General features: G+C 40.9%; 1 protein-coding gene across 3 annotated transcripts in view; it reads right to left on the bottom strand.

The window, feature by feature from the left end:
- The window catches only part of mdfi (MyoD family inhibitor), a 38,648-nt gene extending 17,033 nt beyond the window's left edge, over positions 1 to 21,615 (bottom strand). The window contains exons 1-3 of one of the 3 annotated variants that reach the window (XM_050039112.1): positions 21,164 to 21,615; positions 18,381 to 18,582; positions 2,216 to 2,353 (exon numbers count right to left, since the gene is read on the bottom strand). In XM_050039112.1, coding sequence (XP_049895069.1) covers positions 2,216 to 2,353; positions 18,381 to 18,531 — 289 coding nt within the window. In that variant the 5' untranslated portion in view covers positions 18,532 to 18,582; positions 21,164 to 21,615. The other 2 variants (XM_050039114.1, XM_050039113.1) reach the window with 2 other exon arrangements.
- Between the last annotated feature and the right edge of the window lie 5,624 nt (positions 21,616 to 27,239).

Here is a 27,239-nt window from a genome sequence, read left to right as displayed (position 1 = left end):
TAGTGTAGACAGGGATGGCAAGGTTTTACAAAATGATGTAATAATGTTGTTTATTTCATATTTCTGTTCTAAGCAACCATTACCAAACACCGTTTCTCATAAGCCCAAGACTGTTGAACACGACAAGCTTGACAGACTGAAGCTAATTGAGTGGTGAGCTGTGTGAACGGACAGGGAGGGACAAAGAGCACAGATGTTTTTTTCAGGCATTTTTCCCTTTATCTTTCTTTTTTCATTTTCCCCTCATTTTATCTAAAAATAGAGGAGATGTGAAGGGAAATGAGGAGTGCGAGTGATGAATGACATTTAACAACAGTCCCCAACTGGACTCAAACAACAGATAATGTGATGACTTGGCTGCCATCTTGAACTCCAAGGCGACCAAGATGCCAGCATAGACACTTTATAAAGAGCAGAGATTACAGCTTATGTTGGGACAGTGATATTAGTGACATGAATGTGGGTGGATATCATGGATAACAGAGGGTGTGTTGGAAAAAAACATTGGCTTTATTTTTTATGAAAGCTCAAAAATAAATCATTGTTTAAATTCTAATAGCATGTGCTGTAGTCGATACTCATCGACTGTATCTTAGAATACTGATAGCAAACCCTGGAAACACATCTGAGTCACTGATTTACAGAGACTAGTGCAGACAACTTGCCTGGATGTGCCTAGATCTCTATCAACCAAATCAGATAGCCTCTTCCATACATATGTGCTCACTTGGCTTGATTCAGTTTGACTCTGCACATCATCTCAGCATGACAGGGATTTGCATCTCTATACAACAGGGTTACCCACTTAAAGGTGTGTCTTTAACTAATGATGTTAAAAGCATGGCGCTCAGTAGGGCTGTTTATTTTTGTACTGTGCAACAGTTGTTGTTAGCAAGCTATTTATCATCATGGATTTTCAGGCTTGAAAAACAGAGACTGGATGACGAAACACTATTTAAACATGTCACTGAATCCATTCTTCATGATGACAAAGCCCAATCTCAAGTCCCCATTACCTGTTTGGAGGCGGTCTTGTGTGCTTTGTCCAAACTCTGCAGATTGTTAGGGCTAGGTTTTGTTTAGAAAATTACGATACCATTATGAATACCAGTATCCTTAAGGTTATACAGATACCAATAGAGTACTTCATTCGATATCCATAATGTAAATGGAGTGTAGTAAACTGCCAACTGCCAACCCTGTCAATACACCGTACTCGACCTTATCACACCACAGACTGTATGGGCTGTAGTTGCTGCTGCAGGAGTGTGAGCTCCAGCACGGACTGACAAAGCTGAGCTGTTTTGGTGTCGGAGGGAGTTTGTTGGTACCCTTTATTGGCCCAGTGTTAGACGTTAGCCACTGCTGTTTTGTTAGCTTGTAACTACTGGGCAAATGTTAAACTGACTGTTCGCCTTAAGGAGCGCATCTCTGAGTCTTGAGACATGAGCAACAGATATTTTGCTGATGCGGCTGGTTGTAAGGACTGTACAGGATCAGACCCCGAGGGCAAAAAGGATCAAATGCAGGTAGAACGTAAAATACTACTTGGACCAGGTCACTTAGGTCGATGCCTTAAAGGTACTGACTACAGATACCCTGCCCTGGAGATGGTCCATCTCAGGTGTGACCTGGCACAACTCACTATCTTAAACTGTTAATCGAAACGCAAATCAGTACGGCATGGTTAGACTCAGCATGGCCAAAAGTGCCAATGGCAAAGCCCTAAGAGACTTTTTTCGGGATATTTATTTTGATTTGATGAATATGAAGATGTCCAATGAACCCTTGATAATTAAAGGAGACAGTGTCAATCACACTCTCACCGTTATCATGCAGATACCCTAACAATCCCATTCTCAACAACAAGCAGATAACAATATAAGAATAAACAGCAGAGAAACAGAAGAAAGTGGGAAAGAGGAGTTATTGTATTTCATTTCAAGCGTGGAGATTTGGGTGCTTGTGTTCAGAAATCAGAAACGTAACCTACTTAGCTGACAATGTAGATATTTCTGTCTGTGTGTATGATTACCTGACCTATTTCTTCAGGGTGTGCAAATGTATTTGTTAAAGGTCAGGACAATGTGACTCATCAGACCAGTGATCGGTAATGGAAACAAAACCCTCCCCGCCCTCTGTGTGTGTGTGTGTGTGTGTGTGTGTGTGTCTGTGTGTGTGAATGTATGTGTGAACGGGGGTGCTATTTACTCACATGTGACACTCTTGCTGGGTGTCGTAAGCTCCGTGTGCGAGAGGCCGCTGCTCCACTTGTCTCCATCATTGCTTAGCAACCTTTCTGGGGTGCCATTTAACCTCAATATGAGGGGCTCAGTATAGGTGTGGGCCACATCTGAAAACAAACAAACAAATGATACACAATTATAAAACTGCTTTCTGTAAGACCACAAAGTTTTATGCTTATGTGAAGTCTATTTTAAGGTTCACGTTCCCAGTTTTCCGGAATGAGTAGCTGCTTTCCATGTGGATATTATCAGGTACCCGCGGCAAGCTGTTTTCCCACTTGTAGTAAACTTGTCTACTCCCATGTCATTTCCCATCCACTAGCACTTAATTAATTTAAACAGAGTAGTTCTGCTGACTTCAACAAAGCAGAAGATTTTGTCTGTATGTCTGTGCTCTGTCCTGAACTTGCATCTGGAAGCAGTTAAATCCAACCCCTTGGGACTGTTTAGGGGTCTATGTGCATGCTTGTGAAACCTGAAATCTGTGTGGGTCTATGCGTGTGCTAGGATGACTGTTTGTGTTTGAGAGTGGATGTACGTGTGTTTAAAACGAGCACGTAAGAGGACGTACACATAATATACATACAGTAAATATATGTCTGGGTGTTTTTATGTGTTCACCGGTATCATGCGGCGCTCTAATGAAGCTGTTATTATGCACACACACACACACACACACACATACATACACAGAGGCCTTCAAAGCAGGCCAGGCTTGGGCCTCTGAGAGGTGCAGACTCATTCCTGGGCAAATGGGAGCCAGCTGGGTTTGATAAACACACACACACACACACACACACACACACACACAAACCAAACCGCGTCCTGTGCGTGGACTCAACACTTCCCGGCTATGTTTATTTACTCTATCCACTCTCGCTCACTTCTCTATCTGTCCTCTCTTTCCTGTCCCCTGCCTCTCGCGCTCTTCGTCTCCAGTTCACATTCCCTCTTCACTCTTCCAAATAAATTCCTTCACATACTTGGCGTAACTCCATAGATTAATTCCCACTTTTACAGCCATACATATATAATGTCTACAGAAAGGTTCCTCAGACGTAGACAGACTGCTTTGAGTGAAATGAAAGAAAAGATGTAAAAACAATAGAATACAAGAAGAGTAATTTCTAGGGATGAGATGAGCTGTTGATAGAATCCAGTTATCTGGTTCTGATCTTGTGTTTGTCCAAATATAACTACTGTGCTGTTGCTTTATTTATTAACGCATGAGGGAAAGCAAACATAGCACTTGCGGAGGTCCAGGCAGGAGCATGAAGTCATTAGTGCCACCGACCTTCATCAGCTGATCTCACTCAGTGTAAAAAAAATGCAAGTATAAATCAATGCACAAAACAGAGCTGTCTTTTTAAATGGAGCTGACATTACTCACAACTACACTTTTAAGTAAACTTACTTTAACTACTGAAGACGTACCAGTTTATTCCCCATTTATTAAGATATGACAAGTATCACCCATTTTAGGGCTGCGCTGTATTTCAATATTACATGTTATTGTCTCTTCTTATAATCAAATTACAAAGTGAGAAGGCTCAAATGAATCTCTGAAACATTTTTTTCTTGATTATTCAAGAGCTGCAATGAATAGTCAGTTAATCCATCAGTGGAATGACAGAAAATTAATCGACAACTATTTCAATAATAAATTGTTACTGTAATTTGATAAAAGATTTTCTCCTTTTCAGTTTTATTAGCCTGGGAGCCAGATGAATGCAAGCTCAGGTTTTATTTGCTCTGGCAGATGTGTGTGGTCCCCTCCACCCATTCAGATAGATTTCCAGCCGACCTGACCTGAGTCGGGCCAATCACAACTGTTGATCTAATATGGGGCATGTTTGAGACAAAGACTGAAAACTTGAGGAGCCTTTGTGCTTTACGCGAAATACATGATGATGTCATTTTTGTCTGGCGCACCCTCATGTCGGGGAGATACATTGGTGAGCATAAACCTAGCTTTGTAAAGAGACCTGATAGACATATTGATGCTACATCATCACAGCTCATCTCTGCACACTGTAGTCTGTTAACTTTTGTCCATCGCTCAGCACTATATCACATATTTCACTTCTCTGATTGGTTATAGATCTATCCAACTGCATCCAGAGGCATTTTGGTCTACAGCTGTTGATAATGCCCCTTAAAAATTGAAAAAGAATTATGACGTTTCAGACTAACTTGCATTGGCGACTCAGTCTGGCATTGTCAGTCTAATGTTTTATATCACTGTAAACTGAACCTTTTCTGATTTTGTACCACATGAGACATTTGAAGATGTAATCTTGGACTTTGAAAAAATCACATGGACATTTTTCACTGTTTTCTGATTTAGACCAAACGATAAATAATTAAATAATCATCAGACAAATCAACAATTTAATAATTAAATAATTGTAAGTTTCAAGCTTCCAGTTTGTTTTTTCTAGTTATTCCATTTTGTTCCTGTAAAACACGCTTAACACAGAGGAAAACATGACATACTAACAGATGCAAATCTGCAGTAATCACTGTAATATGTCCCATGTTGTCCACACCTACTTGAAAGTACTAAATGAATTCTCAAAAATAACATCACAACAGTGAAAAGAAGTATTTTATTAACTGATGACAGCAGCACATTTTCAATCACTTATTGTAACAATGACTAACTACCAGTAAGTCATGGCGTCACCACATGTTTTTAGTGAATTCCATTATTCAGTACGTGTTTGTGTGCAGTGTGTCTATAACACAAGGAGGGGAAGAGACATAGACACAGAAACTCATGCCAATTATATTTAATCTCCAATAATTAATTGATTATAGATTTCAATGTGGCAACAATTCTGTTTTGGCAAACAAGAGCTGCTGCTCCTTTTTCTGCCATTTTTTTTTTGTGCAGCGCAACAGGATGAGTCTCCAGTATTACCAACCTGCAGAGTTCCAAGCACCGTTAGCCTGTCTGAAGGAACACTATCTTTATTTTCTTAGAAAACAAAGTATATCAAAGCTGCTGGTATGAATCACTCGGTTATGTAAGCTAGGTCTAACCTTGATGAAGAGGAACAGTGTTTTAAGTATTTGAAGATTTGTGTTTGCCTTTACTTTCATGAGTTTGTGTGTGTGTTTGTATGTCTGTGTATTTGTGGGGATTTTTGTGTGTAATGGGATCTCTGTGCGTGTGAAGTTGGAGGAGGCGTAAACAGGACCTGAAGGGATGGGAAGTGCTTCCTGCTCTTCCGGTCTATTAGACGGTGGTACACAAACCCCACACGCATACCTGTACACAAACACACATGCTCATATACACATAAAACACATATAGTCGTGCCCTAATGTTACCTTCCCATATCTAGTACCAGCTCTCTCTCCCCACACACACACACGCACACATATGTTTGTCTCTTGCATGTGGAAGCCATTTCTAAGGCCCATGTTGTATCCATTAGTCTCAATCAGCCGGCTTCAGATATGAAAGCCACTAGTGAGAACTGTTGCCCTCGACACTGCCAAATGTCTAGTTTAGAGATATGTGTGTATTATAGGCTGCATATGTCACTGGCAGGCAGTGTATATGTCCAGTATCTATCATTATATCCATCCACCAGTCATTCCTTATTTTACTTTCTTGTAAGCACCTTGGCTAACACTCAGCGTTAAAAAGAAGATCTATGCAAAAAGACAATATATGTAACTCCATCATACATCAGTCCACAGGCCCAGTCATGCATTTTTGATGATCTGTTTAAACATCATGTTTAATATTCTTATAATCAGTGATCAATTAGCTCATCAAAGTCCATCAGTTACCTATAATCGTCCATTGTTCTGTGCAGCTGGTATCCATTTTATCAAATATTGAGGATGGATCATAAAAAAGTAGTATTTCACCATCTGCTGGCGGGCAACAATTGACTTTAATGACTGTCGACACTTGGCAGGTTTTATGAAAATATCAAGAGCAGTAACATAATTCAAACAAAAAGTGCTTTAGGTGGCATTTATCGGTTCTTCTCATTTTCTTTCTCATGTTGTTTTGGTCCTGTTCTGTGGAAGCTGCTTTTGGGGGCAATTATGTCATTATCAAAGCCACACGAGAGCCCAGCGTAAGCAAACTACGGGAAAGGAGAGGGCAGTCATCTTCAGTGTAAAGGTCTATGACTCCATAACAAATCATTTTAAGAAGAATCCATTACTGCTGAGAAATACAGATTTATATAAACCCGTGACACAGCGTTTATGCAGACTCCTTGGAGGTGTGACAAACATCTGTGTTGCTGCTCTTGTTGGAAGAATGAATGTTAAAGATATGCAATAAATGCACCAAGTATAACACCTGCACATTTTTACTGAGTATGTGTTCAATGATCTGGCAGCTGAAACACTTCATACCTCAGTACAGTAGTTTGTTATGTATTCTCGTTTAGACTCCTGCTGCCAGTGGAGTACTATGGGTTAAAAGTGTGTAGGTCTTGTGACTCAGTCAAAGCTTTCCCTCTGTAAACGTTCAAAACCACGATTGTTGGAGCAAAAACACATCCCCACCGAACCCCTAGTGCCATCCAAGCAGGCCTTCAACCAATTGTGTGTTGGCATCAGCATCAAACCACCAAACCGCTCGACCTCAGAGCCATTTCTGAGATCTGAGAAAGATGAGCCTCTAATTCAAATCAGACCAGAGCAATCAAGAGCCGCTGAGGAGATCTGGCTGCGTGTTTACACGTGTGGGTGAGTACGTGTATTTGTTTGTGCATGCTTCACAGTGTGCTTGTGTGTGTGTGTGTGTGTGTGTGTGTGTGTGTGTGTTCATGTATGTGCGTGTTTGTAATTTGGTGTATGTACACGTGTCAGTGGGCCTGGGGCAATCCAGAGGAATTTCAGTCCCCTAGTAAACAAACAGTTAGCCATTAAAACAAAAACATATGGATCACATAGGGCAGTGGCTCTCGTAAACACAACACACACAAAGATCCAGGCTACAAGGGTTGGTAAATGACATGACATATCCGGGATCACCTGAAGGGGAGCACAACCTGCTGCTCCTCTGGGTATGATCTCTGAGGGGGAGTGCTGAGCTGAGTTTACCTGCTGCCTTTTAAATTAACTCTCAACCCTGTTTCTGTAGCTTCACTGGTACTTCTTTAGAGGCAGAGACAGGAAATGAGGTCTCTTAGGTGTGTACATCCCTTTGGCAAAGACATACAGTACATATGCACCCCACAAACAGGAGCAAAGTGCACCAGATGAGTTAATATGGTGAAACTTTTATCATGTAATGTGAATGCGGAGCTGCAACACTGTTTTAATGCTGTCAAGATGTCATAATCTCTGTGCTGTGGTTAATCAAAACTTGAAATGGTGCAGAAACTATTAGTCAGAAATTTAACTGAGAAGTATTGGGTAATCCATTAGTCATGAGTCATTTGCTGGTTCTAGACACTGAAATGTGAGCATTAACTGCTTAGTTTTGTTTTATATCTTTGTAAAATCGAGTATTTTTTAGGTTCTAAACTGCTGGTTGGGCCAAATGTGCCTTTTGAAGGCTCTGGGGAATTGTGATGGGCATTTTACTAACATTGACATAGGAAAAGATAATACAAGGTATATGTATCAATAATAAATACAGTATGTACAAAATAATATATTCAGATATATAATGTTCAGTGTAACATATGTGCAGTATATGCAATATAGTCACAAAAGAGTCACACGACTTGGACTCGAGTCGTGTGATTCATTAATTTTTCAGTAATGGCTTATCCTGTTAGGGGTCGCGGGGAGGCTGGAGCCTATCCCAGCTGACACTGGGCGAGAGGCGGGGTACACCCTGGACAGGTCTCCAGACTATCGCAGGGCTGACACATAGAGACCAACATCCGTTCACACTCACATTCAGACCTACGCGCAATTTAGAGTCACCAAATAACTTGACGTGTATGTCTTTGGACTGTGGGAGGAAGCCGGAGTACCCAGAGAAAACCCAGGCTGACACGGGGAGAACATACAGACTCCGCACAGAAGGGCTCGAGTTACAAATCTGATGACTTTAGACTTGCCACAAAAAAAAAAAGACTTGGCAATTTGCCTTGGACTTAAGCTCCAATGACTCATGACTCTATTGGGACCTAAGCCTTTGACTCAAAAATACTTGATACCTTCCTACAAGCCAATCAGCCAACATGAGATGAGTTAAATACAATAAGACAGAACAGAAACAGTTAATTCTGTATTGATGCTGATTAATAGTGTTATATGCCATGGGAGTGCAGTGTCAGTGCTACTTTTTTATGTTTAAGTTCAGTCACTGTTGTTTTAACGAATAAATACAAATTTTAAAGAGCAGTAATGATTTTTGTAAAGTTAATATATTATTACTCTGTTGTTAAAATGGCATTGCATTGGGTGAGAGTGCATTATGACTTGTTTAGGACTCAAAAGTTGAAGTTAAGGACTCTAGACTTGACTTGGGACTTGCTTGCCTTGACTTTGTACTAAAGTGCAAATACTTCTAAAAATCAAAAGCACAATCGCAATCTATGAGTGATGTAGTATTGTTATATAGTGATAAAAGTAATATAAATCAATTTAAAATAAAATTGTTAGATATATTTGCTATTTTTACTGTATATATTTCACTATTCTCTGACATGTAATGGACTAAATAATGAATCAATTAATCACAGCAGATCAATCAATAATTCTAATGACTGTTACAGTTGCAGCCCCATTTGAAAGCGCACTATTCAGGCACACACAGACAGAAATGGGTGTGCACGTGCAGACCCTGCTGAGTCATCACTAAAAAACATAAAGATAGAGATAAGAGTTGAGAGAATGAGAAAGAAGATATAGTGAGATGAGCTGAAGAGCATCCGAGCAGAATAATGTTCAGCAGAGCGGAGTTAGTGGAGACGACGCAGTAGCAGCTCTCTGGCCAGCAGTAATGACTGGAACTGATTGAAACCACACACAACCGCTGGGGTTCTGACCAGGATGGAGGAAAATACAAAGAAAAGAACACATAACTACAGAAACGTTTTTTATCTGAATCCCTCAACAAACACACACGCACCCATACAAGCACACACACACACAAAGAAAAGGAAAGAAGAGGCAATTGTTTAGTTGCAATCCAGCCACAAGCACACACACAGAGAAACCCATACCCACAAACACACACACACTGCACAGAGGGGCTGTGAGAGCGCAGCACTGGAATATGTCCAAAATCAGAGATTATGGCTGCTGAGAGAATGAAGCAGTGTAAGCTCATTAAAGACAAAAACTGTCTGCTGTTGAACAGGCTTAAGGGGAATTTAATTGTGTTACTTTGTCTCTGAGATTCCTCTGGTTCCTGGGAAAATGCAGCTGCTTCGCTAACCCAGCGCTACACTGCTGCATTAAACACAAGAAGCCTGACACAGGGACACAACCATCAGATACAAAAACACAAACGGTGCTGTGCAACATAGGGCTGGGTGATATGGTAAAAATCACATATCACAATAGTTTTGACTAGAACTGCGATATCGATATTGCAACAATATTGTAACATTTACTATTAGTGCTTTAACACATGAGCTTTGTGATAAATATTCATTAGTAACCATGAATATAATGACAAAGTGGGTGAAGGCAAATAATAGAGCAGCCTGGTAAGTCCATAAAATTACATCACTTATAATGCAGCCTTTAAAACAAGGAAAAGACAACACTTGTGATATTGGAATATCAAAAATATAAGATGATGTCTAGTCTCATGGCATCAATATTGATATTTGATGTTTTGCCCAGCCCTAATGCAACATATGGAAATTAAGGACAAACCGTCCAACAGTTATAAACAGTAAAGGACAAACAGAATTTAGCACACGATGGCAAGCCAATATAAAGGCCAAGACACACCAAACCGACATCAAAGACTGTTGTGTCGCCCAAGATTGCCTGTTTCTTGGCTAAAAAGTTGTACTTGAACACACCACAAAGATTATAGACAATGGCCAACTAGCAAGTATGTTCTGCGCATACGTGAGAAGAAATACCTCTCCATAATAGCAAGCGGTGGTAGTCTGTATTTGTCATTCAAAAAGGGTAACCTAAGGAAAGATGAGATTCAAAGAGCTAGTTTGCCAGTTAGCACATGAACAACACAACCCAATGTTGAAAGAACAAAGGATATTTACTGTGCTCTCACAAGCAATAACGCGGACAATTACAAGCCGTTTCTGCTAAAGAGCTCAATGGCTAGGGGTGCATTCACACCAGGATAGTCTGGGGGACTTGGCTCAATTGGGCGGGGAATGCCAAAAAATTCCACACCTTCATTTGGTTCGATTCACTTTCACACTGCACTTTTTAAAGCGGATCAAACCGCCTGGACAACATCACGTGGTATTGCCTGAAACGAGTACTGGCCAGATAGAGATAAAGCGTGAGGAAGAAGAAAACCCGGCTCATCGATTGGCCAGGACCGAAAATGGAAATCCATCCCCTTCAGCTGGCTTGGTGCATTGCGCTCTAAGTCACTTCCTCTCTTTGGTTCGCTAGATAGTCCATTTGCATCTCCCACTGTAAGCAAACCACACCAGGGTTCACTTGCAAGTGAACCAAGCAGGCCGGGGATCGCTCCTTTGGTCTGTACCAGAATGCGAATGAGCATTCACACCACTCCAAACGAACCAAACTATGCATGGAAGTGGACCAGGGTTCGTTTTAAGTGGACCAAATAGTGGCAGTGTGAATGGGTCCTTCGTCATTTGTTTGCTTTTCTCATTTCTCTTATCTCTTTTCTCTTTTCTCTTTTCTCTTTCTCTTATCGTGTACAGAGCTGAACTGCCAAACAGAGTGATTTCATTCACCAACAGGATTCGCCATCTCCAAAACCACTTTAACATGCTGAATCAGCCGAAAAAAGGACAATGAGGGCCAACTATGTGGGACACACCACAAATCTGTCTAGGAGGACAGATGCTCACAGACAGCCCACTGACCAACAGCTGAACATATGGTCGGTGTGTCAGGGCTCTCACAGGCCAACACTGAGTTATTACAGATATCACTAATGATTGTGATTGTCTTCTTTGTTTTTCATCAATACAAATCTCATCAATATTGGCCTAAAAAACTGTATCTGCGAGGCTCTACATAACACTTCTGCCACAACTGTAGACTTGAAACTACAGGAGACAACAACAACACAAATCTGTCAAGTGTCTCTACAAGACAGACAGTTTGCTGGGTAGTTAGTACCATCACATCCTGCTGACAGTAGCTGTCAACAGTATGTGACATGGGTTATGAGGATTTGGAGACTCTACCCAGGTCTGGAGTTGGAGAGAGAGAGAGAGAGAGAGAGAGAGAGAGAGAGAGAGAGAGAGGGAAAGAGCGGCTGTAGGCCACCAGAGTAGCAGCAGCAGCAACAGTTTCTTAAATGTTTGTGAGGTGGTGAGGGGAAAAAAAAAAAAACGCATGCTCATTTTTGTAGTTCAAATATGCTGTAAAAATGCCTCAAATTGCTCCTAGTTTATTTCAATCTCTGTGAGAAACCAAATTAGACACGAGCCTCAACAAACCTCAGGGACTAAAAAGGGACAAGTAGGCAAATAGCTGCAACTGCACGCTGGAGCAAAGAGTGAGAGAGATAAATGTAGTTTAGACTGTGATGGAGACAGATTAATTATACTACATAAGAGGAGGAACAAAGCAACACCAGCAAACATCTAATAGAAAATATCTAACAGCATTTTTTCAGACTAATATTTTTTGGCCAATCTAGGTTGCTATTTTTTTGTGTGATTACAAATAGCAAACTCCAGGCCTGTATTTTAAGTTCACATTGCATATTTGACAAGATTAATTTGTACTAATTACTATCACAAGCTTATGACAAAATAATGACACTTCTACAAGTGCCTATATATATATATATATATATATATATATATATATGTATATGTATGAATGTATAGGGGTGTAACAATCCATCGATCTGGATCAATATATTGATTTACTGATCAACTATCCCATGTTATACAAAGTAAAAATATCAGTCCATGGTGTCATATTTGGGTTATGCTTTTATTTTGAAAGTGTGTGTCAACATCAAACAGCAGCAGGCAGATGGAAAGCAGTCAAGAAAAGACATTGAGGAGAGTGGTATTTACTCAAAAAAATCTGCAGTGTGAAATATTTTGGATTATGGAGAAAATACAGGACAACAGACAGAGCACATGGTGTATGTAAACAATGCTGTTACGAGATAAAACATGACGTAACTTTACCCGCTGAGACGAGCGTCTCACTCCACTAACTTCTCACTACAGCAACATTAGCAACTACATTTCAACAATGTTCAACTGAAAAAATGTGCACGCATGCCGAAATTCACCTGTGCTGTTCTGTAGGGAGATACAGTGACTTAAACCAATGGTGAGTAAGAAAAATAATAATGTTACATGTCATTTGCTTAGCTATGAGTAGAGAGAAAGAGTCCACTAGCTGCTAGGCTAATTAATGCAGTGTAAACATGCTTAACCCATGCACTATTTTATGAGTGTTAGTGGAGTCGATTTAAAGTTTGGCAGCTTGTGGCAGCTTCTTTTGTAACTGATTGTGTTAAATGAGCAGATAATATCATCTCATATTGATCAAAGGCCCCTAAATCGCATCAAATCAAAATCGTATCGTGGCAGACTTTGTAATATCAGCAAATATTGTATCGTTGTCCAAAGAATCAATTTAAAATTGTATCGCTGTAAAACTGGTGATTTACACCTGTAGTTATACATTACTGATGACAGCTAATGACAAATAAGGGCATTTTGGATGGCCCATCTGACTAATGACCCCATCATACAGTTGACAGGTCTGCAATTTAGCTGTGTGAGCTCACATTGCAGACTGAAAGAGTAAGGTGCTTCACAGCTCTAAATCCTGGAGGTTCCCATTCAGAGATCTTGGCATAAAAGTTAAAAACAGTATGATGTGCTTTAAAGTTTAACCGAGAGATTCTAACAGCCAGCTGCCAGTCGTTTTGGTTACTAATGAGCCAACTGTGATGCTAGACTGCAGACCTGTATTTAAAGACAGGCTAACGACTATGTTGGTCTTTTTAAGCAGCAAAAGGACAGAGTCCACATCAAGAAACAGAGTGCTGTTTTGTCTTTTTTTTTAACCAAAGCATCTTTCAGTGACTGTAAAAAGTACAGTCCCGGTTTCCTGAGACTGAACATGGACACAGACCAAACTATGAAAATAATCATCTCGATACAGTTCCTCAACAGAAATACAATAAATGTTTGATATAAATAAACCATGCATACACCAGAAGAGGGGGGGCACTAATGCACCTTAAACAAAGAGAAGTAGAAGACAAGACCAGCCAACAAGGTCCAGTCTTGATGGTTACTCTGTATTTTATAAACTCTTGCAAGCCTCTTCAAAATATTCTTGTCTTGCTGTTTTGTGGTGTGACAATGCTGTGTTAAGGTCTGGTTAAGTTAGGCACAAAAACCACTTGGCAAGGGTTAGGGAGAGACAACAGTTTGGATTAAAATGATCTCTTTAAACATGGAACATGACATCTCGTGGGAGTTTTTTGAATCTGGGTTTAGCATCTAGAAGCGACCAGTCATCAAGGTCTAACATCAAGGTGTTAGGGTTGTCATGTTCTGACAATCAATAATAAATAGTAGTTTACACCACAATTAACTCTATGGTTTCTTAGACTTTCACTCAGGAGCAACAATCAGATTTTTAAACCAGAAAGAAGTAATAATTTGACATTTATCGTGATAATTATCGTCTCAACTGATATGAAAATTTATAACGTGATGGCATTTTTGGCCGTATTGCCCAGCCCATCTACAGCTGGCTACATTTGCTGGAAAAAGCTGTCTTATAGCTGTCAACATTAACAAGCTCCAAATAAAACTTTCACCTCTTATAGTTTATGACACTGATAATAATGAAAGTCATACGCAGACTCATAGCTCCAATGATTCAAAAATTCCTCTCTTTCAAATTGCAACATAAAAACACAGTCTCGTTCAGCCCTAATACAGAGAGTGACAGGAAGAAAAATAAACAGAGACAAAAGCAGGGAAGTGGGCAAAAAAAAGACAGAGGAAGAGAAAAAATAGAGTGAGCGAGATGCCAGTGGTGAAAGAGAATGAGGGAATCAGCATGTGGTGGTACAGTACGAGGCTCCTATATAAACAGACAGCCTCATTGCATCTTCATGCCTGAGTGAGAGCAACACTCACAACAGCGAGAGGCACACATCTGTCAACACACACACAAACCACTGTTCAATGGCCTTGTAACGACTGAGCAGAGCTATATTCACTCACAGCAGAAAAGACTGCTGTCCAAACATGGGTCAACAAGAGGACTAAAACTCCTATCGAACTCATCTGGTGAATTGTGATTGGCTGACTCCCATGCTGATACTGCTGGGTCATGGTTATAATTAAACTACGGTTTCAAAAACTAACCACAAAAATGAATCAACACCCCTGACTGTAAAGAAATATTCACAAAGACATTATTTGTGGCATTCAATTGGATATGACTGTGCAGGTGTTCACAGTATTTTGTCCATTCCCTTTGTGACAGGCACAGCATAATGTCTTTAAAACCTTCTCAAAGCCCTGAAAAGCTTCTTGAGCATGACGTCATTTCAGTGTGGTCTTGTGCAAGCTGTTGGGAACTAACACCACCTGCATCCCAGATTTAGCTCACACAGGAATGATTCAGCAGATTGGAGAAAGTTAACCAAAAAGACTATAGTAGGCGAGATTAAAAATGGGCATGTCATCTTCCTATAAGGCTAGCTAACCAAATAAAAAATACAGGAAAATGGCAACAGGTGTGGATGACTCTTATTGCAAAGGCAAATTTAAACTTGAAATTAAACAATATAGTAGGCCTAACTCAGTTTAAAGTATACATAAATATGGATAAATACAAAGCACTATCAACAAATTTACCTAATAAATAAAACCCAACCCAACTACAATAATTTACGAGTATAGTTACAGTACTAATAACAGCAAAATAAATTTTGAGTAGGGATCACTAATTGTCTTGCTAACTCCAGCCAGACATTTCTCCATTATCTGTTAGGGAGCAGCTGAGATTGTCACTACGATGACAATAGCTGGTCCACCTTAACAGTCCACCTTAAGTGAGCCAGGTGAGGTTCCAATGGGAAAATAACTTCGCTCGCTGATTTGTGGCTAACCTGCTTCACTTTACTCAGCAGATGGTAAGCTAGACACAAGAACTTGGCTCAGGTTTTGAGGAGTTGTAGCATTATTCACGGACAATATACATTACGCTGCTACGTTTAACTTCATACTCTCTGCTCCCCTGCAGTATCACTGTACTGCTCGCTTGCTCTCATCCTAGCTCTTGATCATGTTCTCTTGCTATTCACAAAATCTGATCAAAATCTGCATTATGATTCGGTCTGATAGGTACCAGTCATACAGGAAACAAACCAACCCTAGGTCCCAGTAACTGCTACTGCTTCTGTGTCAATGAAAAACCTTGGTTGGACAGATGCGTCACTCGCTACTAGGGCTGGGCGAAATAGCCAATACGTAAAATTGCAGTAGTTTTAAGCTATATTGTAATACACAATATATATCTCAAAATTTTGAAATTTTTAAACTATTGGAGACTACCACAACACTAAACTACTAAATAAACCACTGTAACTACGAAGTTAAAAAATTACTATTATAAGAAGTATTGATACAATTAAGAAAAATCAAATTGGAACCGCTGGTGCTTTTATTTTAAAGCACCTGGCTCATTTCAGGTTGGAAGTGTTGATGTTTTTGCTGTGAACTTGAAGCTTATGGTCTACAGTTACATGTAGCTGTTAGCAGTTAGTGGAAAGTTAAAGCATTACAGCGGCTCAGTTTAGTGTGAGAATGTCGTCACTGTGAGCAGAAAACAAACTGACAGCTCTCCAGCTCATATATTAGTAATATCACTGGTGCTCCATGGTCGCAAAATGCAAAAACAGTGGTCACAGTCTGGAGCCCTGCAGATACAAAAACACACGTCTCGCCTGCTCACACACTATCGCCTGAGAGAAAAGTCTGGGGGGGGACTGTGTGTGAAGTATCATGTTTGTGAGAACCAAAACACCAAAGCGAGTCTCATGCCTGTGGCTTAAAAAGATGACATGACAATTTGTATTTGATCTTTGCGACATAGTCACTTCATACATCCCATGTGGAACAAGCCATCATATATTGAGTACAATCAATATATCGCCCAACCCTACTCGCTACTGATTGTTTAGGGCAAAACAAAAGAAAAAACTCCTGATGCACCCCTGGGCAATAATGTGATTCAAATGTGATTCCTCAGTTAGATCTACACACTGTATGTGCCTGTTGTGTTGTTCCAAAGCCCTGCACTCTGCAGGCAGAGGGATGGGTGGGGGGTGAAGTAGAGCGCTGAAAGCAGGGCCTTGTTGTCCTCAGTGGTAGCCTGACCGATCTTCTCCTCCCCACCCTGGCTCACCTACCTACCCTCAGCCTACACACAGACACACAGACACACACAGACACACACAGACACACACACACACACACACACACACACACACACACACACACAAAGACACACAGACACACACAAATTAGACCAGTCAGCCAGACAAGCAGTCTAACTTTAGTGGGAGAAGCCACAGTTATACTTTGTGTTGGCTTACTGAGGAGCATGCACAGGTAAAGCCAGCACAGCCACGAGAACATGTTCAGGCACAAACCTAGAGTTTAATAACTCTAAAAGTCTTCGCAGAGGTATTATCATTAAATCTGATGCTGTACTTACGCTCATCATGGTGAACCACAATGTAGCGGAGAACAGAGATGTGCGTGTGTAGGTTCTATGCTTTTGCACATTCAGTGCAGTAATCATAATAGATCGGGTTGGGCTTGTCTTTAAAAAACAAAGCAAAAAAAAAAAACCTCCATCAACCATTGAAGGTTTTTGTGGCAGGTTCCCATGGCAACAAGCCACTTAGATCTCTGCACACTTCCGTAACTGTTTACCACACCTACCCCAATTACCCCATAGGATCTGCACTCTGATCTGCAGCCTGTGCTGTTGCCTTCTCGCTGAAGCTTGAGGGAACTTGAATCACTTCAGCTGATGCTGGATGAGTCATTCAGGCACAACACTGCCCTGAGTTGGTCCACGTTGCCTCGTTCCCGCCCCAGTGTCAGTCAACCCGCACCATGACCAACTGCACAAAGGGGAAGGGTCATGGGTTTATTCCCCAATCCCCAGGAGTCCCATTGCAGCCCTCAAGCGTTCCACAGCACTGAATTGGTCCTGACCCCTCAGATCATCCAAGGCAGCACGTCCCCCACACAGACCAATCACCTCAGTACGTAACTGTTTTTATCTGTCAGTGAGAAGGCCTCTGACCCAATGAATCACCATGACATCCGCCAAAAATACACAATGATTTTTGGGGAATTCGGCGTGAGTCCCTAGAACTCAGCTTCTGAGTCTACTATTAGCGATTACTAATTACCAGGTCTACAGTATTACAAACATAACAGTGACTCAAGACTATTCCACTCTGGAAAACTAACATCAACCTTTACACGTACTTTCACAAAGGTGAATAAATTGGTCTATTCTTGTTTTCGGGGTAAGAAGGTCTCCTATAGCTTGTAAAGAAAGGGAAAAGTGTTGCATACAGCTATATATTCACTCACATACTGGCCAACCTTCCACCATAATGAGGTTCGCATGCATGTAAGAGCACAGAGAGGTTTCCTTTCTCAGCAAAAATCCACTAGCTCCTCTTTTTCATAATAAAGACTTAATGTCTTTATAACTACTTTCTGTCTCGCTTTTTTTGAGGCAGCCACGCTTCTACATAGACACACACCAGAACGCAACAAAGGAGGTTTAATGCAGCTTTGTGGTAGTAGTTAAAAACATTAGCTTGTTTTAGGCTTGTTCAGACCTATCACATAACTGTTCTGTGCTGGGTCTGCCTCTTTCTCAACACGTAGGCAACTGAAACACTAACAGCTTCACGCCAGCGTTATAAGAGCTGTTCGTGTCAGTCTGTCTGCTTCTCTACAGCAGCCTCTTCCTTACCTGGACTAGGACAGGGCTTTGGGTTCGGGCAGCTGTTTGCTGTATCTGCAGTCGAGGTTGTGTGCGAACTGGGTTGTGGAGCTGGTAAACTGGGGTCCCCATCATCTGGTGGCTCTGGGGAGATGGCAGGGGCACTCCTCTCCTCATCCATGGGCGTAGGCCTGGCTCTTATGGGAGGAGGTGGAGGGGCCAAGGAGTGAGCCTGAAGCAGAGAGAGGTGATATTATTTCAGAGGTGATCGCATAGGTCACATGAAACATTTCTCATTGTCTTTTTAAACAGAGCAACAAGCCAGCGGGCCGTACTTTAGCTAGAGAGGTGTAATCAGGCAAAACTTGAACCAGCATGAATCCCTTACAGCTATAAAAATCACTAAAGGAGGAGGCTGGAGTGCTGCTTTCATGAAACAGTGGCAACACAACGGATGTGCCTAATCATAGCCTACCTTTCATAAATAGTGTTTAAACTCTTTATACTTCTGTTGTGCAAATAATAATAACGGTGGAATTATTTATATACAACCAGTTTAAATGACAGAGGACTTGTTTCAACACTGAAACATGAGATGAAACAACACTAACAAGAAAAGCATGGGAACAAAAGTCAAACTAAAGGTAATAATTAAAAATGAATGCACACAAAATAATAAACAGTGAAACTAGAGCATATAAAATGGCCGGCCTAATATTGTTCATATTAACAGAACTTAATTTTATAATCCCAGAAAAGATTTCAAAGTCGATATAATCATGCAAATAGTGTGTGTCATGCTGACGAAAACTGAAATGCTGGATTTTAATAATTAAACCAATTCAAGAGTAAAACTGATCCTTTTTAAAGCTTTCAAAGCAAGAACAGTAGAAGGTTGTGCAACAACAATCTTTTTTGTAATTGAAATTATTTCATGATATATTCACAGGTATCATTAAACATGGGTGAAGTTAGGTAATTTGAGACACTTTTGGGTAGATTACTTTTAAAATCATCTAAAATTCTTAAGACTATCTAAGTGTTACTGTTAGTCTGTGTTATGTATATCTGCTAAGTAAAATAGTTTAGAAACTTTGGACCTTCAAACACACCAAGAACCCCTACCTTAGTTCAATCATATGTTCAGGCAAAATGGGACATTCATGTTTGTTTCTGAAATGGTTCAATCCATTTATCAATACAGTCATTAAGTGATGAAATAACTAATGTAACATGTGGCTATTCATTAAAAACAATTGTCCAACTTTTCTGCCGTGCTTTCCCCCTTCTTTTGTTGCCTGTTTCCTTGCTGACACATTGTCTACAATGGACATACGTGTGTGCTTTTGTGCTTGTAACGATGACTAATTCTGGACTTTTCTGGCTGACAAGGACTCATCTTAAATATTTTATGATTGACAAGAATGCTAAAAGTGTATGTAATATGACAGGGTAGCACACAATAACATAAATAATGACTAGGCCTATATAGCACCAAAAACATGCTGGTCTTACTGTAGAAAATTGTCTGTAGCTTAAACTTTTGTCCCATTTTACCTGAATGCACCAAGTACCCACTCAAAACCCTTTACCATAAAAAGTAAAGTGTATTGTGAAAATATTTTGATTATAAGTCAAATAGTTAATAAAATGCAACTATGTTTGTTGTCATACTGGTATTGTTTTAGCTGCAGTACTCTTATTACCAAAGAAAGAAAATCAACATGCCACCTGATTTACCTTGCCAGTTCTGGGATCAGTGCTTTTTGACTCTTCTCTCTGCCCATACTAGTCATCTCAGTCCAATCTAAATCATTATATCATGTAAAGAACATAACGCAATAACATGTTGGGTAAGTGGTTGCTAATATTTAAAGAGCCCAAGATGTGAAACCTCATTTGTCCCATATTACCTGACTTCACCCTGCCCAAGTAGTCAGACTGCGATGATAACAAGTAAAGCACCTGAAGTAGCCTACATAAAGACTTTCATTTTTTTGGCTCAAGACTACAGTATTCCTAAATGGTTGCTAAGCGACATGTAGCCTAAATGAGACGACTTTTAATGAGTCCAGTCTTACCTTCACATTTGCGTAACTACCTGTCACCAGGTCACAGGAGTGTTTTACCTATCTCGACTCGAGTCTCGAGCACTTGGCACCTTCTTTAACTCACCATTAACACGGGACACACTGAGTAAATGTATCACGTGCCAACGTGTGTTTGGCGCGCGCCCTCCCTGCCAAAGCAGCTCAGCTGGACAGCTGTTTGCGCGCTCCCGTGCCTTTGCACCGCACTCACTGCCCCCAAAACTTTTGACAACCAATAGCTAAGTTTTTGCCAAAGCGCTTGATGAAACTAAGTTTACCAATTACATACAAATGTCTCCACCTTTATATATCTACAGTGGGCTTAGTTTTATACTTTGACGCTGTAAAAAGTTTAAAGAAGTTTCTGGAAAAGAGAAAAAGCCATTTCACCGCACACTTAAAAACAGTGCCAATCTTCTTGCTTAGATATGTAGCCTACGTGTACACAGGTTTTATAAATAGTGAGGTATATCTTTAAGGAGAAATTTGGGCTAAAATTGAAAGTGTAATTGACCTAAATTTCACTGGTAGCTAATAACGGGCGTATTCTGTTTACCTTTATTGCATGTCTGCGCCCTGCTTTCCCCAAACGAGTCCCTGCATGCTCAGAGCGAGCTCAGCTCCAGTGTGGCGATCCTTTCTCTGTCTACATTCATATTCCTGCAGAATATCTCGCCTTGATCTGCAACAACAGCACCAGCCACCAGCAAAACAACTCCTTACCTTCTCTCTGGCTGGGACGCGCTGCAGCCAAACACTTGGGCTAATTCATTCTCTGACCGCTCCAGGTGGACTTCTCGCCCTCAGAGACCTTTCCCGTCCTCTTTCCCTCCACTCTTGTCACTTTACACGACCACCGAATCTCTTTTCGGCTCATGTAGGTGCCCACCAAACTTCCCAAATTCAATGCATTTTTCTCCAGCGAAGATACTTTTCTCTCCGCCTCCAAAATTTCTCTCTCTCCGGCTCGCCCCGTCCTCCAGTGGACCAGATGTTGGGAAGTTTGTGTGTGTCTCTGCAGGCAGCTCGCTCAATACTCTTTGTCTGCTCTGCACAAGTTTCTCCACTTTCTGTTGCGTTTCCGCAAAAGTCCAGCACCGTCCCAAACTTGTCCCAACTGTGAATATGAGCAGTATCCGTCCTGTGCACTCGGTCTCTCCTCTCTCTGTACTCCCACTATACTTGCCTCAGACTTCTGTGCTGCAGCTATTGGACAGGAAACTACAGTCAGCAGTGATTGTGCTTCCTCCAGGCTACAAACTAGTTGGGCTGAACTATACTGTCATATAATTACCCCCTTAACCCGAACCAGACACAGCACTAACACAGGGTAGCTTTCATCAGGAATTATGAGCCCAGGAACCATATGTTTTGTCATTAATAATATAGTAACACTTCGTGAATTTAACTTTTTATGTGAAAAGAAACTTACTTGAAATCACTTAAATGGCATATCTGTGGTGCTCAGTTGTGGTCAGTATTTTAGCTGGATTAGTGACATTTGAAGCAGTTATAGCATCATTATATATCATATGCTTGCTTAATATTCTTTGGAGAGTTTGGAGAACTCTTAAAACATAAATACAAACTGTTGAAGCACCACTTGTAATTTTAGTGAATAGTTATGTAGCAAAATTCTTAATTATTTTAACCATTGTACTTTCTTTTTTGATAACACACCACATACACCGTATTGTACCCTGACATGAGTCAACCAAACCTTTGTTCTTCAGGTGCAGCGGGGTCACTGTTTTCAGCTGACATGCTGCTGTGACTCACTGTGGGAACATTCACTCTGATGTGCACAAGACTTTTTAAGATGTCCCAGTACAAGACTAAACTAGGTCACGACTCATGATTCATCCTCTTGATAGTAATTGTGAGCTCAGATGCAATTACAGAAAAAAAACCTTGTAAAGCACATCCCCACCTTATTCCGTAGTTGCCACTGAGATCAGCTAGTTATTTTTTGCAAGTTTCAAAAATAGTGGGCCTGACTTTCATGTCGAAAGGAGAAGTAGTGCAAGTGGACCCACCCTGCATCACTCACTGACAAATTAATTCTTACTCATAACCATCTCCATGTTGCCTAGATGAGTGAGACTTTGATTAAGTGAATTAACAAATGTTGCAATTTTGCACTCTGTAGTCCAAATAAAGTCTCATTAAGTAAGACGAGAACGATACTTAGAATACTCTTTGGTGATATCCACATTGTATGACATATCAATACAGTGTATACTACATGATTTTCTCAGTCATATCAGCAACTGGTTTTACCTCTTTTCAAAGTAATGACAGTTGCTGAAAAGATGTGCTTATCTTGAAAAATAAGGCCGGTAGGTTTGGGTATCATAGGACCTGATATTTGTGTTTTAAGACTTTTAAATACTGCTGGTTACCCAGCAACAACATTTTTTTAAATAAATAAAAGTATTGGGATACATGACATATCAAATATTAAAAACACTCTCTGTCATGTAGTGTGTTTTATTTAGCAGCTAGATAAATTAGTGTAAGTTAATGACCAATAATAATAATCCTATTGAGCCTATTATGTCTACAAATGTAGGCAAAACTGTTTTCTTCTTACTTTTTGCAATAACTTTCTGACAGATAAAACCACAGCAACATTAGCTCATTAGCTTATTAGCAAAGGAGGTCATGTTTTCAGTACAGCTTGTTTGTGTGTCAGCAGGATTACAAGTCCAATTTTCATGAAACTTTTTAAGAGGGTGTAGCACATGCCAAGGAAGAAGCCATTAAATTTTGGAGCAGATCTGAATCATAGGGGGGATATACAAATTATTTTTCACTTTTGTTAACATTGCCAAATGGAGCATTTGGCCTTGGCAGAGGTCTGTGCTCTCCGAGTGCCCTGATAGTTAATATCACAACAATAAGGAAGGTGGAATAAAACAAATGACTGAAATATAAGAACTGACTGTTTTTCTTGAGTCACACATGACACAGAGAAAAGCAGCACATGACACACGGGCCTCGTCTGCTCATTCCGTGTTGACACCTGGAGGTTGTGGCTGATGAGAGTGTTTTCCGTGATTGATGTTGGAGGCGTGGCAGGGGCGTGAGGTAATTCACAGCAGCAAATCTTCGGAGGCTTTTTCTGAGACAGGTTTCATTTTTACTAACAACTGGCTAACCTCCCGTTCAATTTTGTGTACAATCATTCATCTGAGACAGTCGGGCTTTGACACTGAACTATTTGTAGGATTCTTATGCGCTGTGGGGGCTCAGTGTCTGTCTGGGCACAAGGGTCAGAGTTTGTGTGGGCAGTGGTATTGTTAGAGAGATGTAGGATTGTTTTTTGTCCGTTTGTTTTTTGGCTTGTGAAAGAAATTCAGACGTACTGTATGTAACTTCAGACAGCTGGGTACTGCTGAGCTGAGCAGACACACATGATTCTTATAGATGTATAAAGACAGATCATTTAGAGAGGCTGTTCCAGTATAAATGTCACCACTGGAGGATTTTAACAAAAACTACCACTGATAGATGTTATGTTAATCAACAGCAGCATTTCAAAGTCTCTTTAAGCTAATTCATATCAGCACATTTCAAATAGCTGCCTTCCCTGCTGCTTTACATGCATACTTACCAATTTGTCATCTACTGCAGGGGATTTTTATTAACAGGCTGGGACAAGAGCACTCCCAAATTGCATCAAATTAAAATTCATCCTCATTTCGACTAATTCACAGGATCACGATGTGTTAATGAGGAAATTTTCCTCTTTTATCTGATATCATCACATCAGCCAAAAATGATGCCGTACAATTATGGTGTAATAAAAACAGACGTCCCACATAAATAAACCTAATACAATCTTCAAAAGCCCCTGAAGACTGTTGACATTACATTGTGACTACATTAAAGTCTTGTGTGTTTGTACAAGATTCAGTCCCCCCACCTATTCCCACACTGAACAATGAGAGTGAAGAAATTTTCTTGTCACTGGCTTCCTGAAAAGCTTATGCTCTCTATCCTCTTACTTCCGTTCGTGACTCACACACCAGTTCACCAGTTCACCGCACCCACAAGGCTCTCTGCAGTACAGTCCGATAGCTTTAATTTCTACTGCTTACTTGGTAGTTATATAATTATCAAAATGCTAATGAATCAGAGGTACTCAATGTTAATTTAATCAAAACTTATTTAACGGTTATGATCATTTTTAAACACATTTGTCAGAGCAGATTTGCTGGTTGCCTTTGTTCTGGTTCCACAGTAATTGGCAGCTTCCTGTAGAGGTGAACAGGGGCTCTTTGGACCGTCCAGGGTCTAGTGCATCAAGCAGATGAATATGGCAGTGTCCTTCCACATTCCTCACCTCCCACAGCGCTATCAAATCAGCTTCCAATAATGAAACAGGAGCAGCTGTTGATGCACACACAGGCACATTCACATGAGTATTTTATCGTGTGCAGAGGGACAGAGATAACCGCAACAGCAGGTTATATTTTGTCCCTGATCCTGAACTGTAATAACATCTCATTTGTTTAATTCATACAGAAAAATTAAGTGTAAATATTAGAATTCAATGTTTTATGTGAGGTTATGTACCAGACTATTTCTTGGCCGGTACCAGTTGCTGGGCAACCAACTGCGTGACCATAGACTGCATAGAAATAAAGGATGAAGTTACTGTGATGTCACCCATTGTTTTTTTGACTCCTGTTTGGCATTTTGGCTGCCGCTATCTTAAATTTTTCGAGCCAGAGGTGACCATATTTGGACGAGAGGGTGGAGCTGTGCAGGAGTGAAGGGTGGATCTGACTCATAGACTGTGTTGACACCCTGCAGACAGCCTGCCACACAAGTGGCCCCGCCCTTTATTATGCATAACTCTAAAAATTAATAATATGTGAGAAGTACAAAAGTTCATCTCCTGGTACAGTTGTCATGAACAGAAAAATCAGCTATAGAGACCAAAACTGTTTTTTGTTCCAGGCTGTAAACATGTTTATTTCTGCTATAAAGTTGGGCATTTTAACATAGGGGTCTATGGGGATTGACTCACTTTTGGAGCCACCCTCAAGTGGCCATTCGAGGAACTGCAGTTTTTGGCACCTCTGTGATGGCTTTGTATTTTAGCTCTGAAGCTTGCCACTTGGCTGCAACTCCAGAGAGTTACTGGCAGCAGTGCTGGTAGTCGTATTTTGTAACCTTTTGATATACCCAGGGTAGCTGTTTCCCCTGTTTCAAGTCTCATGCTAAGTAAATGGCTGTATTGATCTTTTCATGTAACTCTCTGCAAGAAAGCTATTAAGCCTAGTCCATAGCCTAGTTCAACCATTGTTTACAGTGAATATGAAAAAGAAAGGGCTAGTAATATATTTAAAAAACCCACACTAAACAGTTGCAAATATTGCATTACCAAGTACCACCAAGTACCACCATGCTGTATCACAATAAAGCACTTCCTTTCATTCCCCTGCCTGGTTCAGGTTTCTTACAGCAACTGATTCACAACTGTAGCTGAAAGGCTAAACTGAAGTACTGATGCATAAAGGAAAGTTCTGCTACATACTGTACCAAGGGCAACTTGTCCTTACAAAGGCAATCATGTCATGCTTCACTATAGTGAAAGCAGTTCTACCTTTCTAACAGCACGTAGACCTGTTCTTTGTTTGGCTTAGGCCTCTGAGGCTTTAGAGGCTTTCCAGTCCGCTGAGATCCAGCAGAGAAAGAGCAGGTTGCCTTCTCGAGCCCGCCAGCGCTGGAGGACTAAGGTGAGAGCTGCTCCGCTGCTCCAGGACTTCTGACCAGACTGCATGAGATGCCACATGTAGACTCCTATACCCCGCATCAGATCAGCAGACAGGCAGGGTGGGAGGGGCAGACGGAGGAAATGTGGAGATTGAGAGAGAGAGAGTCCAGACAGAGGCAGAGAGAGAGTGTGTGTGCGTACAGTGTGTGTGTGTGTGTAGGTGTTCACAGAAAAGTGAAACTGGAGCCACACGCACACAGAGAGTATCTACTGAGACCGTCTACGAGTATTATTCTAAACTTTTGACGTTGATTGTTTCGGTGGTTTTGAACAGTCTGGTGTGACTGGGAGAGCGAGCGAGAGAGAGAGAGAGAGAGAGAGAGAGAGAGAGAGAGAGAGAGAGAGAGGGCCCCAGCTACAGAACAAAAGCATCTTTGTGAGTGATTGGAACCACATTTTCACCCTCCTCTCTCTCTCTCTCTTTCTCTCTGCCACACATGGAGTCGAGGAGTTTCATCCGCTTTCCCATCAGACGTCTCTGAGGAGGGTTCTTGGGATGAAATGGCAAGCCTGAAAGACACCAACAATTCAAGGATAGTTATTTTAAGGCACTGTATGTGAAATTCAGAGCATTTATTAATATAGCAGCAAACCATTAATTGCTTTGTAGAGACATAGTAGAGTAATGGCGTCCTGAGCAGCGAATGTAGTCACGCTCCCTCTGTGTGTGTTGTAATCTGAGCTTCTCTGTGGTTTGTTGTGATAGACGGTCCAGCCGTGCGTGCATGTTAGTGCATGCGAGTACATGTGTGTGCGTTCCACTGGCTAGCTAATTGACCCTTTGCTAAGCCCCGCCCCTTTGTGATGATATGTCAAGCTGTCAGAATAAGCATGGAGCCCCGTTTCCATCGAGCAGTACGGTACGGCACAGTTCAGTTTGGTGCGCTTTTATTCCGTTCCCAATGCGAAAAGATGAAGATGGTACCAGTGGAACCACTGCGTAGAGTTCCCAAACAATGCAGTCCATTGGTTGGTCAGTAGCAGACGGTCACTCTGCTTTTGAGGCTCATG

This window comes from Epinephelus moara, chromosome 24 (assembly GCF_006386435.1).
Source record: "Epinephelus moara isolate mb chromosome 24, YSFRI_EMoa_1.0, whole genome shotgun sequence".
NCBI classification, from domain to species: domain Eukaryota; kingdom Metazoa; phylum Chordata; class Actinopteri; order Perciformes; family Serranidae; genus Epinephelus; species Epinephelus moara.
The sequence above is the reverse complement of the archived record's forward strand: the minus strand, read 5'-3'. Positions and strand labels throughout refer to the sequence as shown.